The sequence below is a fragment of the Aquarana catesbeiana genome, linkage group LG02 (genome assembly GCF_042186555.1).
Source record: "Aquarana catesbeiana isolate 2022-GZ linkage group LG02, ASM4218655v1, whole genome shotgun sequence".
Lineage (NCBI taxonomy): Eukaryota > Metazoa > Chordata > Amphibia > Anura > Ranidae > Aquarana > Aquarana catesbeiana.
Genome location: NC_133325.1, coordinates 203,833,956 through 203,851,609, shown reverse-complemented (window position 1 = coordinate 203,851,609; position 17,654 = coordinate 203,833,956). Strand labels below are relative to the sequence as shown.

Below are 17,654 nucleotides of genomic sequence, written 5' to 3'. Positions count from 1 at the left end.
AGTATATGACAAAAAGGCTTTGTTTTGGTGGTTGTTGGAGGCCATATTAGCCACAGCATGTATAATTCTGTCAATCCTTGTTTTTATTGCTATGAAGTTGTAGGACAAATTGTGCTGCCCTCTCCCTCCCCCAAAGAAATGAACATTTTCTAATTTGTCAACATAATTTTTAACACTGTTTATCTCAAAAGATTGAAAAAAAAAATAATAATAGAAATAAATTTTAAAAAAAACCTACTTAAAATTACTTGACAAGCAAAAAAGAACATGTTAAATGTCATGAAGTGCCCAAAAAAGACATGACCATGATTAATGTTAATAATAATCTATACTTCAAAAAAAGTTTTCATTTTGGTCAAACAATTGTTTCTAAGCTAGAACAAAAACTGTCACAGTGTAATGTTTAACAAAGGAAGCAAAGGAAATGTACACAAAACACAGGGCACCCAGTGGATGATGTAGAGGTTTTTGAGGAAGTGTTACAAGTTATCATTTCAAGTAGTGCAGCATCTCTGCATGTTTTTTCTTTCAGATGCAAATCATTTAACCCAGCGGCACATAGGAACTTTGATAGGAAATATAAATATTGCTTCTTCTATTTCAGATTAGAAAGAGTCCTCAATATATAACCGCGGTGGCCTTACCACTGCCACCCTTGGCCACTCATCCTCTGAAAACGAGCTAAGGCTGTCTGATTCAGAGTCCAGCTCGCTAAAGCCATCCATCCAATCAGTACTCGACTCGCTGCGTACGTCTTCCTCCTCTGTGATGAAGCTTTGCCCTGGCTCCAAGCAAGATGGGTAGACACGGGCAGAAAGGGAAATGAAGCCTGTGTCATAATGAAGAAGACCTAACATGGTGCCGATGTTCACCCAACGATCATTGGTCAAATCATACTCATGAACTGTCACACGGTTCTTCTTCCACTGAACAATGGTAGTAGTGATAAGCAGAAGTTTGGAACCATGTTTTACAATCTGGTAATTGTTGGTGTTACCTTCAGCGGGTATGGGGCTGATCCGTCGCCACTCTCCCCTGGCTGGATTGTAGGCCTTCACCAAAGGAATGTCACATATGCAGTAGATTTCGTCATTGAAGACACAGGCTTCCTGGAAGTCACATCGCTTTAAAGAGGCACAGTTGAGCCACTGGTTACATGAAGGGTCATAGCACAACATTCTTTTGTTACTGATAGCGTACAAATGGTCATTACAGGTTACCAGTTCAAAGGCATAAAAAGAATGAGGCACTGGAGCAACCAGCGCCCACTGATTCCTCTGCACACTGTAGCATTCCACATCTTTGATCTTGGCACCAGTCGATGGGTCACGTCCCCCTACAATATAGACGTAACCATTGAGGTAAGCCACATCCATACCTTCTCGGCACAGCAGCCTTTCTGCTAGGAGTTGCCAACTGTTCTGGACGGGGCTGTAAACCCAAAGCTGCTTCATAGGTTGAGTAGCCAAGTACAAGTCGTTCTCTGGAGAGACGCATACAGCAGATGAGGTGACTGCTTTGCCGTGTGCTAGGTTGGTCAGTGGAGAAGGCATGGTGTAAATGTCCCCTGAATAAGGGTCATAGCACAAGAAGGGCTCCTTACGGTGACCAAAGAAGATGACCATTTCCTTGGCTATCATTCCGATTCTGCGGAGCGGACTACTCTCCTGGCATGGTAGCATGCAGGTGGTGTGTTTGTCCTCCTTGCCTGGTAGGACAGAGTCCAGATAGTGCAAGCACTGTTTGCGCACCAATGGCTTGGCCCTGAGGCTCTCCAGATACACATGGTCCTTCTCTGTGAAGTGCTGCCAGCGGACACAGGCCAGGACCTCCTGACACCCATCAGCCGCGTCCTTGGGATTGGCCTCCAGCCAGCGCAGGGCGGCATTGCACACCACTCTCTCGCTGCCCACGTCCAGGTTGTCCATGCTCAGGACCGCTTTCAGCTGGGCCAAACTCAGCTCACAAAGTTCCTCCCCAAGGGCAAGCTGCTCAAAGTGGCGTGCCATGAAGGCGAGGGAGCGCAACCTAAGCTCGGGGTGGTCAAAGGCATCGGCAAAGCGGAGGATGCTGGCACAGTTGTGAAGGTCGAGGCGACGGGCGAGGTAGTTGGCACAGGCTTGCCGTACATACTCCAGTTGCAGCATGTCGGCAGCAGCGTAGAGGCGCTGGACGTTGCCCTCGGTGACAGTGACTCGGCCTGTGTAGCAGTAGTCAATGATCAGGGCCATAGACTCTGGGCTGACGTCATGCAGGGTGACCTCCTGCTGCTTGCTCTCATACAGGCCCCCAGTGAACATGCTCTTGAAGTACGGACAGGCCGCAGACAGTACATTACGGTTACACAGGAAGCTCCGGCTGCTCTCCGGCTCCTCGGGGCCCCCTCCCAGCACACGGAGGGTGACATCGCACAGCAGCTGAGAGTCATAAAACGATTTCAGCTGCGCCAGAAGGGACGAGGCGTGACCCGAGTCCTCCAGAACCTCCGGACCGGAGAACAAACTCGACACCCCCAGACCAGACATGACACCGAGCGCCTCACACACACCACTTCCTTCCTGCCAACGCCGGCCGCGTGACGTCAGCGCGCAGGTCACATGGTGCTGGCACAGAACACCGGGAGGGGCGTGAGCGGTCATGGTGGGGAGTTCTCTCCACAACTTCTGTACACAGACACATGGAGGATGTCTGCCCGGAGAACCCCCTTTGTACACAGAACCATTGGGGGATGGGACTGATGAGAACCCCCTCTGTGCACAGATACATGGAGGATGGGACTGATGAGAACCCCCTCTGTGCACAGACACATGGAGGATGACTGATGAGAACCCCCTCTGTGCACAGACACATGGAGGATGTCTGCTGAGAACCCCCTCTGTGCACAGACACATGGAGGATGGGACTGATGAGAACCCCCTCTGTGCACAGACACATGGAGGATGACTGATGAGAACCCCCTCTGTGCACAGACACATGGAGGATGTCTGCTGAGAACCCCCTCTGTGCACAGACACATGGAGGATGGGACTGATGAGAACCCCCTCTGTGCACAGATACATGGAGGATGGGACTGATGAGAACCCCCTCTGTGCACAGACACATGGAGGATGACTGATGAGAACCCCCTCTGTGCACAGACACATGGAGGATGTCTGCTGAGAACCCCCTCTGTGCACAGACACATGGAGGATGGGACTGATGAGAACCCCCTCTGTGCACAGACACATGGAGGATGGGACTGATGAGAACCCCCTCTGTGCACAGACACATGGAGGATGACTGATGAGAACCCCCTCTGTGCACAGGCACATGGAGGATGACTGATGAGAACCCCCTCTGTGCACAGACATATGGAGGATGGGACTGATGAGAACCCCCTCTGTGCACAGGCACATGGAGGATGACTGCCGAGAACCCCCTCTGTCCACAGACACATGGAGGATGTGATTGAGAACCCCCTCTGTGCACAGACACATTGAGGATGACTGCTGAGAACCCCCTCTGTACACAGACACATGGAGGATGACTGCTGAGAACCCCCTCTGTGCACAGACACATGGCGGATGACTGCTGAGAACCCCCTCTGTGCACAGACACATGGAGGATGTGACTGAGAACCCCCTCTGTGCACAGACACGTGGAGGATAACTGCTGAGAACCCCCTCTGTGCACAGACACATGGAGGATAATTGCTGAGAACCCCCTCTGTGCACAGACACATGGAGGATGGGACTGATGAGAACCCCCTCTGTGCACAGGCACATGGAGGATGACTGATGAGAACCCCCTCTGTGCACAGGCACATGGAGGATGACTGATGAGAACCCCCTCTGTGCACAGACACATTGAGGATGTCTGCTGAGAACCCCCTCTGTGCACAGACATATGGAGGATGGGACTGATGAGAACCCCCTCTGTGCACAGGCACATGGAGGATGACTGCCGAGAACCCCCTCTGTCCACAGACACATGGAGGATGTGATTGAGAACCCCCTCTGTGCACAGACACATTGAGGATGACTGCTGAGAACCCCCTCTGTGCACAAACACATGGAGGATGACTGCTGAGAAAACCCTCTGTACACAGACACATGGAGGATGACTGCTGAGAACCCCCTCTGTGCACAGACACATGGCGGATGACTGCTGAGAACCCCCTCTGTGCACAGACACATGGAGGATGTGACTGAGAACCCCCTCTGTGCACAGACACGTGGAGGATAACTGCTGAGAACCCCCTCTGTGCAAAGACACATGGAGGATAACTGCTAAAAACCCCCTCTGTGCACAGACACATGGAGGATAATTGCTGAGAACCCCCTCTGTGCACAGACACATGGAGGATGGGACTGATGAGAACCCCCTCTGTGCACAGGCACATGGAGGATGACTGATGAGAACCCCCTCTGTGCACAGACACATGGAGGATGACTGCTGAGAACCCCCTCTGTCCACAGACACATGGAGGATGGGACTGATGAGAACCCCCTCTGTGCACAGACACATGGAGGATGGGACTGCTGAGAACCCCCTCTGTGCACAGGCACATGGAGGATGACTGCTGAGAACCCCCTCTGTCCACAGACACATGGAGGATGTGACTGCTGAGAACCCCCTCTGTCCACAGACACATGGAGGATGTGACTGCTGAGAACCCCCTCTGTCCACAGACACATGGAGGATGACTGCTGAGAACCCCCTCTGTACACAGACACATGGAGGATGACTGCTGAGAACCCCCTCCCTGCACAGACACATGGAGGATGACTGATGAGAACCCCCTCTGTGCACAGGCACATGGAGGATGGGACTGATGAGAACCCCCTCTGTGCACAGGCACATGGAGGATGACTGATGAGAACCCCCTCTGTGCACAGGCACATGGAGGATGACTGATGAGAACCCCCTCTGTGCACAGACACATGGAGGATGTCTGCTGAGAACCCCCTCTGTGCACAGACATATGGAGGATGGGACTGATGAGAACCCCCTCTGTGCACAGGCACATGGAGGATGACTGCCGAGAACCCCCTCTGTCCACAGACAGATGGAGGATGTGATTGAGAACCCCCTCTGTCCACAGACACATGGAGGATGTCTGCTGAGAACCCCCTCTGTGCACAGACACATGGAGGATGTCTGCTGAAAACCCCCTCTGTGCACAGACACATGGAGGATGGGACTGATGAGAACCCCCTCTGTGCACAGTCACATGGAGGATGACTGCTGAGAACCCCCTCTGTCCACAGGCACATGGAGGATGACTGCTGAGAACGCCCTCTGTACACAGACACATGGAGGATGACTGCTGAGAACCCCCTCTGTGCACAGACACAGAGGATGACTGCTGAGAACCCCCTCTGTGCACAGACACATGGAGGATGACTGCTGAGAACCCCCTCTGTGCACAAACACATGGAGGATGACTGCTGAGAACCCCCTCTGTACACAGACACATGGAGGATGACTGCTGAGAACCCCCTCTGTGCACAGACACATGGCGGATGACTGCTGAGAACCCCCTCTGTGCACAGACACATGGAGGATGACTGCCAAGAACCCCCTCTGTGCACAGACACATGGAGGATGTGACTGAGAACCCCCTCTGTGCACAGACACGTGGAGGATAACTGCTGAGAACCCCCTCTGTGCAAAGACACATGGAGGATAACTGCTAAAAACCCCCTCTGTGCACAGACACATGGAGGATAACTTCTGAGAACCCCCTCTGTGCACAGACACATGGAGGATAACTGCTGAGAACCCCCTCTGTGCACAGACACATGGAGGATGGGACTGATGAGAACCCCCTCTGTGCACAGGCACATGGAGGATGACTGATGAGAACCCCCTCTGTGCACAGACACATGGAGGATGACTGCTGAGAACCCCCTCTGTCCACAGACACATGGAGGATGTGACTGCTGAGAACCCCCTCTGTCCACAGACACATGGAGGATATGACTGATGAGAACCCCCTCTGTCCACAGACACATGGAGGATGACTGCTGAGAACCCCCTCTGTACACAGACACATGGAGGATGACTGCTGAGAACCCCCTCTGTACACAGACACATGGAGGATGACTGCTGAGAACCCCCTCCCTGCACAGACACATGGAGGATGACTGCTGAGAACCCCCTCTGTGCACAGACACATGGAGGATGACTGAAAACCCCCTCTGTGCACAGACACGTGGAGGATGTGACTGCCGAGAACCCCCTGTGCACAGACACATGGGGGATGTGATTGAGAACCCCTTCTGTGCACAGACACATGGGGGATGTGATTGAGAACCCCTTCTGTGCACAGACACATGGAGGATGTGACTGAGAACCCCCTCTGTGCACAGACACGTGGAGGATGTGACTGCCGAGAACCCCCTCTGTGCACAGACACATGGGGGATGTGATTGAGAACCCCTTCTGTGCACAGACACATGGAGGATGTGACTGCCGAGAACCCCCTGTGCACAGACACATGGGGGATGTGATTGAGAACCCCTTCTGTGCACAGACACATGGAGGATGTGACTGAGAACCCCCTCTGTGCACAGACACATGGAGGATGTGACTGAGAACCCCCTCTGTGCACAGACACATGGAGGATGTGACTGAGAACCCCCTCTGTGCACAGACACATGGAGGATGTGACTGCCGAGAACCCCCTCTGTGCACAGACACGTGGAGGATGTGACTGCCGAGAACCCCCTCTGTGCACAGACACATGGATATGGCTGCTGAGAACCCCCTCTGTGCACAGACACATGGAGGATGTGACTGCCGAGAACCCCCTCTGTGCACAGACACATGGAGGATGTGACTGCCGAGAACCCCCTCTGTGCACAGACACGTGGAGGATGTGATTGCCGAGAACCCCCTCTGCGCACAGACACATGGAGGATGTGACTGAGAACCCCCTCTGTGCACAGACACATGGAGGATGTGACTGCCGAGAACCCCCTGTGCACAGACACATGGGGGATGTGATTGAGAACCCCTTCTGTGCACAGACACATGGAGGATGTGACTGAGAACCCCCTCTGTGCACAGACACGTGGAGGATGTGACTGCCGAGAACCCCCTCTGTGCACAGACACGTGGAGGATGTGACTGCCGAGAACCCCCTCTGTGCACAGACACGTGGAGGATGTGACTGCCGAGAACCCCCTCTGTGCACAGACACATGGGGGATGTGATTGAGAACCCCTTCTGTGCACAGACACATGGAGGATGTGACTGCCGAGAACCCCCTGTGCACAGACACATGGGGGATGTGATTGAGAACCCCTTCTGTGCACAGACACATGGAGGATGTGACTGAGAACCCCCTCTGTGCACAGACACATGGAGGATATGGCTGCTGAGAACCCCCTCTGTGCACAGACACATGGAGGATGTGACTGCCGAGAACCCCCTCTGTGCACAGACACATGGAGGATGTGACTGCCGAGAACCCCCTCTGTGCACAGACACATGGAGGATGTGACTGAGAACCCCCTCTGTGCACAGATACATGGAGGAGTTGCCTGGGTGTCATGCACCCCCCAGGCTTTGTGTTACTGACCTGGAGCAAGCATGCATAAGAAGACTGGGAGTTTTCATTGACATTCGGGGGCTCCAAGTATCAAAAGAAAAAATAAACAAAAATCTGTGAGTTTAGCATTTCCAGGTGATCAGCAATGACGGCTCCAGATTTTTGTCATGGATTTATTTTCAAGCTGCTGAAGTCAGAGGCTGTCCTTATGCTGACTGAGCTAAAATCCTCAAAGTGCATCAGCCACTGTCATCTCTCTTGATTGATCCCTCATCAGTGCCATATTACCAATCAGGCAGAGTAGTCACTGGCCTATGGGTACTGCAACAATAGATCAAAATATTGATTTGATCTTGAGGGCCCATTCACACCAAACTGCAAGTAACTGTTTTATACATACAGTTGACACACATTTTTCTATGCCTCTCAGTGGCGGCCCGTCCATACAGGGCGCAGGGGCGCCACCCCCCCGATCCATGCGTCTGGCCCCTAATCTACATGCAGGGCGCCGAATGCATGGATTCTATTGAGGTGTTTTTTTGTTTTTTTTTAAAAGCACGTGATTAGAGCCTGAGGTTCTAATTGGTTTCAAAAAAAGATGGGCTCGGGCGCAGAGCCCACCCAGTTGTGTGACAATAGCGAATTAATATTCACTATTGTCTTCTCCCAGCCAATCAGGAAGCAGGTCCTGAGACCCGATTGGCTGAGAGCAGAATCAATCCTATTGGCTGCCGAGGAGGGAGGAGATGCAGCGTGAAGCCGCCAAAGCCGAGGAGGCACTGCCTGCCACCTAGATGGGGTAAGTGCAAGGCTGGTGACCGACCGACCTGTGGAGGGTGCCTGTGACCTGACCGACCCCCAAAAATATACCACCAGCCACCACTGCTGCCTTTGTCCTGTGACTTCACTTCCTTCTTTCATTCCTTGGGCTTCTATGTGCACTGTGATGCGTTGCAGTGCAGAAAAATGCAGCATGCTGTACTTTTCTGCACTGCAATGGTGTGGACTATGCCCATAGAATAGCTTAACGTTTGGATTGTCTATGCAGTTAGTGTAGTCCAAAACGCATCCCACTGTGTGAAAATGCCCTCAGGCTGGGTTCACACTAGTTCCCTGCATCCAATTTGCATTAGCAGGAGATTGTGACCGGCTCTCTATGGAACCGGTTCACATATCTCCGCAGTGGCTCCGGTGCAAATTGCATCTGTGCGTCTTTCGGTCTGTTTCAGGTCTGAAATCAGCCAAAAATTCAGGCCGAAATCAGACCTGAAACGGTTAACCAGGACGCACCGGACATAATGAGAACTAAGCGCTTGAACACCACCGATTGCTCCGTTCTCAGAGCTCACCGCTGTCTGCTCATTGCCAACCCCCCTCCCCCTGCTCGCTGAGCTGTGCAGGGGGTGGCTCGCTCAGAGGCTGGTCCAGGGTTGTGGGCAGATCCCGACTATATTGTCATGATCTTTCCCTGGCCTGCACCTCTGGCTGCTCTGCCACCTCTTCGCTCACTTGAGTGCTGGGCCATGAAGGGAGTAGGAGTGGCCAGCTCAGGCTCTCAGCGGCTTGTTGAGAGGCTGAGCCGGGTGCCAGTCCAGGCATGTGGGTGGATCCCGACTTCATTGTCCCTATCTTGCCAGAGCTTGGACCAACCCTGTAACGTCAGCAGGCTTCAGCCTGGGTCACAGGAGTGCAGAACATACTGACTAAGGCCCTTCTCCCCGATCGCTCAGTTTGGCTGGGTGGACCGCTCTAGGAAAAGTCCTGGTGGTTCCAAACTTCTTCCATTTACGAATGATGGAGGCCACTATCCTCATTGGGACCTTCAGTGCTGCTGAAATTTTTCTGTACCCTTCCCCAGATCTGTGCCTCGATACAATCCTGTCTCAGAGGTCTACAGAAAATTCCTTGGACTTCATGGCTTGGTTTGTGCTCTGACATGCACTGTTAACTGTGGGACCCTATATAGACAGGTGTGTGCCTTTCCAAATCACATCCAATCAACTGAATTTTCCACAGGTGGACTCCAATCAAGTTGTAGAAACAACTCAAGGATGTTCAGTGGCAACCGGATGCACCTGAGCTCAATTTTGATTGTCATGGCAAAGGCTGTGAATACTTATGAACAACATGTGATTGTTTTCAATAAATTTGCAAAGGTTTCAAAGAAACTTCCCTCACGTTGTCATCATGGGCTATTGTTTGTAGAATTTTGAGGAAAATTATGAATTTAATCCATTTTGAAATAAGGCGCTGTGAATACTTTCTGGATTCATTGTATGTATGGTTGTAAGAAACATTTTTTTATAAGTACCTATACTGTTTATCTCCTTTACAAGATCTAGTATATCTTTTCTGTGTTAAAAAGCCCTCTTGATCACAATTTGTTTTTTTTCTTAGTAAAGTTCCACTTTAAAGCAGGATTAAACTGTATCTGAGCACCACAAACCAAAAACCCTTTTTAATTCATTTTTAATTTTAAAAGCAAACTCGCCCATCCATCTATGTCTTCATTCTTTATTTTTGTTGAGAAATCACTTTGAAAAACACCTAGCCATCTTGAAACACGACAGATAATTCATGTAGCATTTACTTCCTGGAGTCCATCTGCCCTTAGCTCAGGCATGCAGGTAGGAAGGTGTGCTTAACTGAGAAAGTCCCTCCTCCAGATGAAAGGAAACAAAATGCCCATGACCTTTGGGATGTATGACATAATTTTGGCTTAGGCCAGAAACCAGTAAACAACTGAAGAAATGTAAAAAGAAAGAAAAAAAAAAAAAAAAAAAAAGGTTCAAACAAAAGATTGAATATTCCTATCTAATTACTATGGCTAACAACATAACAAATAAAAACAGTTTGAGAGAGTTTAGTTCCGTTAGACAGGTGATCCTGACACTGCCAACCTGTTGAAATTGTGGCAGGATGGCCAAGAAGCTGCTGCCTCCTATGTCATCACTCTTCCTGTAGCGGAGGTGTCTCTCCTGTCTATAGGGATTGATACTCAGCAGAAACAGAGCAACATGGCACTGCATCTGGTTCCAGCGTGCTTTCATAGGGCACTCTTAGCCATCACCTGTACAAAGCCACCCATCTGACTGGCGCATTGCCCTGCTGCTTGACAATGCAATCCCACCTCACATAAGTCTGACGTCAGATGGGTGATCTGCTGCTGGGAATTTATATGTAGGGCCAGAATTGCCCCTCTGATATGAGCCTTGCGTGGGGTAGGATTGCACAGGCTGCATAGTCAAGCAGCAGAGAAATGGGCTAAGTCAGATGGATGATTTTATAGCAGCGATTAAATCACTAATGCCAATAAACAGATTTGTCACAAAGAAACGGATTGTTGCTGCTATAGCATTCCAATCGTGTGCTCTGCTACAAACCACTCTCCTTCAGTATTTTGCGGCCAAGCCATAGAGGTGAATGCAGAACGATTGTTGCTGTTGAGATTGACACTGACTTGAAATGCTGCTCTAAGGGCACTTTCACACTGGGGCAAAACTAATGGCGCTTTACTGTTTTAGCGGCGCTTTTAACCCCTGTTAGTGGCAGAAAAAGGGTTAAAAGCACCCGCAAATCATCACCATTGATTTCAATGGCAGGGGCAGTTTAGGAGCGCTAAATACAGCGCTCCCGCACCACCCCAAAGATGCTGCTTGCGGGACTTTTTTTCTTGTCCTGCAAGCGCTCCGCTCCAGTGTGAAAGCACTCAGGCTCTCACACACTGGGGCTGCAGGCGAGGGGGGGGGCATTTTTCAGGTGCTATTTTTAGCCCAAAAGCGCCTGAAAAACACCCCAGTGCGAAAGTGGCCAAACAATTGTTGAGCTACTAATCTCTGATAATTAGCGAGTTCTATACAAAGTAACTATGTCTTCCTTTAACATGTCCCTATTGCCTAATACATGCTTGTTTACACAGCGTTTAGTATAAGTCCATGTCAGATGGGTCATTTATTTGGAACAATCCTTTTTTTCATAAGATATTTTCTATGGAATTGCTAACTCACTACATTTGAAGGAGCTTCTTCTCCATAAAGGAGCTAAGGGGTACTGAAGGAGGGTGATGCGAGTTCTTTAAAAAAAAAAAAAAAACAAAAAAAAAACCTGTCAATTAAAATTTCTGTCTTCTAGCTGGGCTGGACCTCTTTCTTGGTTGTTTTATAACAAAAGTAACATGGTGAAATAAATATTTTTATAATAACAAAAAAAAAAAATTAAATAATAAATATTTTATTTCAAAATATATAAATTATACACATATATTGCTTTATTTACAATATTTACACCTAAGAAAGCACACCCAGTCTTTTTTTCAGCAGTATTTTGTATGATCGACCCCCTAAATCCAACCACAATGTTTCCATGTCTGCAGCCTATATATACATTAACGAAAACAGGACTCAACAGAGGAGGAAGATGCGGAGACTAATTTTACTACAGAGGGGGTGATGCGCTCTACTACTCAGCACAAGGATTCTACTTGCGACACTAAAAATGACCCTTTAATACAGACATTAGAATTATCTGATGTACAGTATATCCAAAGATCTAAACAACTAAAAAACAAAATCCTTTAGAAGCCCAAAAAATGTAAACAATTGCCATCCTTCTTGGGGGGGGGGGATACTCTATCAGTTAACATGGTCTTAAACTCAAAGATGAACTTCAGGAATTCAGCCACTTTCTAAAATGTGCTGGCTTACTTTGGGTTAGGCTATAACAAGAAAATTGAGAGATGACAAGGCAAGGCTTAGAAGAATAGACAAGGCGAGGGTACAGGGGCCAGGCAGTGAATGCTCTCACAAGCCCAGAGCCCTTCACCTATTTAGCTTTAAGGAATTGTTTTCTATGACCTCAAGAAGAGCCTCTGCATCTGCTGACTGCTGTAACCTTTCTATTAAGTCATCCAAAAGGTCTTCTCCATTTATGAATTCCTGAAAGAGAAAAACAAACATCAGCACAATTTATACCTTTCTTCACAAAAGGCTGTGCAGTTACACCCATTTGTATATATCAAGGAGCAAACTTTGCTCTCATTTTAAAAAGATTAACAAAATATGATTGCTACATTACCTATTTTAAATGCCAGGTTAATAAAATTACATTTTTGTCTTAAAGACCACGCAAAGACCGCCCACCACATATATTCTTACGTCAGGGCGTAGTATATGACCTGTACGTCATTTTGTGCAATAGATACTGTGGGCGCGCGCCCATTGGACATAGGGGGAGCCAATCAGCGGGTTTAAACTGACCCGATGTCCCTCGGCCACCTGCGATCGTTCCACAGAGAGGCAGAATGGTGATCTGCCTATGTAAACAAGACAGATCGCCATTCTGACAGGGGAGAACACAGTGATCTTCTGTTCCTGCTAAGCAGGTACACGGATCTCTGTGTTCACCTAGTCAGTCCACCCCCCACACAGTTAGCAAGCACCTCCTAGTTACAGAGTTAACCTTTTTATCACCCCTGGTGTTAACCCCTTCATTGCCAGTGTCATTAGTATTAGTACAGTAACAGTGCACATTTTTAGCACTGATCACTGTAATAATGTCGCTGGTTCCCAAAAAAAGTGTCAGATGTCCGATTTGTGCGCCGCAATGTCGTAGTCCCACAAAAAAAAAAAAAAAAAAATCACTGATCATTGCCATTACTAGTAAAAAAATAAATAAATAAAAAAAACCACCATGAAAGTATCCCATAGTTTGTAGACGCTATAACTTCTGCGCAAACCAATCAATATACACTTATTAGGATTTTTTTTATCAAAAATATGTAGAATACATATTAGCCTAAATTGATAAAGAAATTTGAGTTTTTAAATTTTTTTAATTTGGGTGTGCTTTATAGCAGAAAGTAAAAAAAATTTTTTTTTTTTTTTTTTCAAAATTGTCGGTCTTTTTTTGTTTATAGTGCAAAAAATAAAAACCGCAGAGGTGATCAAATACCACCAAAATAAAGCTCTATTTGTGGGAAAAAAAAGGACCGCAATTTTATTTAGGTACAGCATCGCACAACCACGTAATTGTCAGTTAAAGTATCACAGTGCTGTATCGCAAAAAATGGCCTGGTCATTAAAGTGGTTGTATAGTGTTTTTTGTAACTTTTACCTACAGGTAAGCCTAGAATAAGGCTTACCTGTAGGTAAAAAAAAAAAAATCTCCTAAACCTGTACGGTTTAGGAGATATTCCCCTCACTATGTGCCGCTGACTGCAGCGGCGCATGCGCACAGGGGATTCTCGGCTGAAGGCCCGGCAACTGTCGGACCTTGCCGGGTAAGAAATCTCCCGCGCGCATGCGCGGGAGTGATGACATCGCGGCTCCAGCCACTCACATCGCTGGAACCGTGATACCCGGAAGACACGCCGAGGTAACATGACAGCTCCCTCGGCGTGGACCAGGTAAGATACCGACGCCTCGTTCTAAGGTAAGTATTTCATAATGAGCTAGTATGCGGTGCATACTAGCTCATTATGCCTTTTGCTTTACAGGGGTGAAAAAAAAAAAAAAAAAAATTGCGGGTATACAACCGCTTTAAGTTCCAGTCATCTGTTTATTAAAAGTCAGCAGCTACAAAAAAAAAAAAAGTGTCCCATGGTCCAGCAGTGTATGTCCTCCCTCGGCGGTATATAGGGGCCCAGCTGTGCAGCTTGTGGCTGCACAGCCGGGTGTCCACTGCGGCTCTGAGGTCTGTGACTTGCCCCTAAGTCTTCTAGGACCTGTCATATGTCCCAGAAGACTTCAGGAGGGAGAGCTTCCACTTCTGGTTAACTAGGCACCCAGAACGGAAGTGGAAGCAGGTACCTGTCAAATTCGGGTACCTGCCTCTCCCCCCCCCCCCCCCTCTCCTCCTCAAAAGCTCAGTTTCACAAACAGGAGCCGGGGAGGAGGCCTTAAAGCGAAGTTCCACTTTTGGGAAAACCTTCCAGGGCTGAAGTGGTTAATGCAATCTATGATTTTTTTGAAATGGACAATTTTAATTCTCATTCTTTGCAATCATGGCAATGTTCAGAACAACCCAGGCCTCATGCACACTGAGCGTTTGCTCCTCTGATCGCCTTTTCTCCTGCTGCTTAAAAGCTCACATTTATGTTTGGTAATGCATTTTATCGGCCAGGTTACTACTTTATTCTGACCATTAGTGCAGAAACGTATTTAGGCATGTTTATGCGCGTTTCACATTTTTGCAACCCCCCTTTACCCCATCTCTATTTAATTTAATTTGTTTCAATATTTTTTTTTTTTAAATTCTATTTATTTTAGAAAAAAATTGTGTTACATAACAGAGCCTCTGGGCATTCCCCGGCTGGAAAAGTACAAAACATAAAACAAGGCACACAACACCTTAACTGCTTGCCTAGACTAACAAGGCAACAACAAAACAAACCCCCCTAGCTTGCTGCTACTCAAGAATTTACTCAGGATGAGTAAATTGGTCAAGTAATGTCATAAAAGTATGTGATTAACAGCAGGTATCACCCAGGAGTGTGTCTATAGCAAAAGAGTAGTCATAGACACGTGGTCAGTCAGATTGCTCCCAGGGAGCCAATCGGAGGAGCCATCATAATTTATTAAAAATCAGTCTAGCAATCCTACAGGGTCCTCTTGTTCCACATTGGTTATTTCAGGCTCTAGCCATATGTTCCAGACCTTTTGAAACTTTAGGGGGCAACCTCTACTAGAGCATGTTTCTTTATATAGAAGCACTGCAAGATTGACTAATGATTTCCATGCGTTCAGAGTAAGGGCAGATGTGGGAGCTCTCCACTTGAGTATGATAAGTTTCCTGGCGTAGAAAAGAAGCAATCCTAGAAGCGTAGGAACTGCCCTGGAGCAGGCCAGGACATCTACTAAGCCAAGTAGGCAGATCTCCAGCTTTTGGGGTATAGGAACTGTGGTCAATTTAGTGATGAAGGTTATAATTCGTGTCCAGTAATTTTGTATACTGGGGCAAGACCATATCATGTGTAGGAAACCCGCAGAGTCAGCCTGACAGTGCCAACACTGCGACGTGCAATCCGGGTATATTTTGTGTGGCCTGTAAGGGGTATAGTAATACTTATGTAATATATTTTAAACTGCATCAACCGGTCTCTAGAAGAGACCAGGTGTCCAAAGGGAGAGTCCCAGATATCCTCCCAGTCCTCCCCATCCAGTCCCAGCAGCTCTGCCGCCCAGAAGTCACAGAGCTTCTCCAAGCCATGATGCACAGTAGGTTGCAGAGTCTTTTAGATTGTGGATAATGGTTTAGTCAGTCTCCTGATGGAGGAGTGACTCCATATTTGATTGATAAAAAGACAGGGGAGAGCCCCCGAACTGTGCTCTGTAGGCATGGCGGAGCTGCAGAAACCGGAAGAAATAAACACTGGGTAAGTCAAATCTCGTTTAAGTTGGTCAAATGTCAGTAGCGTGCAATTCTCGCAAATGTGATGTAGATATCGGATGCCCTTCGACGCCCATATGATCGGGTCTGGATTTGAATAGAATTCAGGTAGAGAAGGATTGATCCATAGTGGAGTATTTGGGGAACGCACCTGGGGGTCGCACCCGAGGATCGGTCGCCCCAGACCATGCTCTAAGCACAGTTTTCATCAAGGTAGTGAGGGGATGAGGAGCCTTGAAACCCCTAAATAAAGTATTTCCCAGTGCTGCGAATGATCCAACAATAGCAGCCTCTAGGGCAACCGCTGTGTTGGAGGCACCCGATATGAGCCAATTGTGTGCATGGGTAAGCATCATTTCAATAAAGTAAAGAAAAAATAAATAAATCAGGGCAGGCTAGGCCCCCACAGGTCCAAGGTCTTTGTAACAAAAAGATAATCGTCGAAAAAGAAAAAGATCCGTCAAATTAATGTTAGGGGGAGGTTAGCCCATGCTTTCGGTCTGTTTTGAAAAATTTGTAAGAGGGAGAAGGTTAGGCTTGCAGAAGTCCTGGACTCTGGGGGAGATTTGAATATCTAAGTATTTAATGCTCTCAGCCCATTGTATTGGGTCTGCCAACTGTGTAGCATCCGGGTCCACCGGCAGTATCTGAGACTTGTCCCAGTTTACCCTTAGTCCTGACATGTCAGCAAAGCGCGAAAGAAGCTCTAGCGCTGCCCGGAGGGAGGGTCCCGGAGGAAGAGAATAATATCATCTGCATAAAGTGCTATCTTCTCCTCCAGGGATCCGAACCACACCAACCTAACAGCATCCGAGGACCGCAGTGCAATAGCCAGGGGTTCAACCATCAGTGAGAAGAGGGCGGGAGATAAAGGACACCCCTGTCGGATGCCCCGCTCAACAGGGAATGAAAAGCATAACACCCCGCCTAGTTTAATCTGTGCTGTCGGTTTCTGATATAGGAGCCGAATCCATTTCCTGAATATGGGGCCAAAGCCATACATTTTAAGTACCTCCTCTATGTAGGGCCAGGCGACAGAGTTGAATGCCTTCAAGTCCAATGCAACTAAGACTCTGGTACTCTGTGCTGTGGGAGGAATCTGTAGATGAGTGAACACCCTACGAACATTGACATCCGTCGACTTCCCTGGCATGAAGCCAGTTTGATCCATATTTATTAGGAATGGGTGGATCCCCATCAGTCTGGTAGCTAGGACTTTTGTTAGTATTTTTAAATCATAATTTAGAAGGGATATGGGTCGATATGCTGAGCAGTATGAGGCATCCTTCCCTGGTTTCTGTATCAGTACTATGTGAGCTTGCAACATTAAGCCAGGTAGACTTTCTGACTCTAGGCTAAGGGCATATAACTTTTGTAGGCGCAGGGCTAAGTCGGCTATGTACATTTTGTACCAGTCTCCCGGTAGTCTGTCAGAGCCCAGGGTCTTGTTAGAAGGAAGTGAGCGGATCGCCATTTCGATCTCCTCCACCGAAATCTCCGCCTCTAACGAGGTAACATCCTCCTCTGTCAAAGTCACCAGAGTCAGATCACAGACATATGAGAAGTGGTCAGGGGGTATCCGTGAGATGGTAGAGCTGTATAATGAAATCACGTAGGATATCAGGCAGGTATGAAGTGACCCCCCCGCTCTCAGCAGTATGTATCGTGGGTATAACTGTTTGAAATTTGAGGTCAGCCAGCAGACTGGCTAGGAGCCTCCCGTTCTTGTCCT

At 48.1% G+C, this 17,654-nt stretch overlaps 2 protein-coding genes across 6 annotated transcripts in view; both read right to left on the bottom strand.

Annotated features, from left to right (window-relative positions):
• Positions 1-309: 309 nt before the first annotated feature.
• KBTBD7 (kelch repeat and BTB domain containing 7) lies at positions 310-2,602 on the bottom strand. Its single transcript, XM_073614218.1, has one exon. The coding sequence runs from the start codon at positions 2,523-2,525 to the stop codon at positions 606-608; it is 1,920 nt and encodes a 639-aa protein (XP_073470319.1). The 5' UTR covers positions 2,526-2,602; the 3' UTR covers positions 310-605.
• A 9,149-nt stretch (positions 2,603-11,751) lies between these two features.
• MTRF1 (mitochondrial translation release factor 1) overlaps positions 11,752-17,654 on the bottom strand; it is a 45,090-nt gene continuing 39,187 nt past the window's right edge. For all 5 annotated transcript variants that reach the window (XM_073614217.1, XM_073614215.1, XM_073614214.1 and 2 more), the window contains one exon: positions 11,752-12,471. In XM_073614217.1, coding sequence (XP_073470318.1) covers positions 12,355-12,471 — 117 coding nt within the window. In that variant the 3' untranslated portion in view covers positions 11,752-12,354. The remainder of the gene's footprint in view (positions 12,472-17,654) is intronic.

Excerpts from the sequence above, each read along its gene's own strand:
- KBTBD7 (XM_073614218.1), bottom strand. The coding sequence starts at position 2,525 with ATGTCTGGTCTGGGGGTGTCGAGTTTGTTCTCCGGTCCGGAGGTTCTG.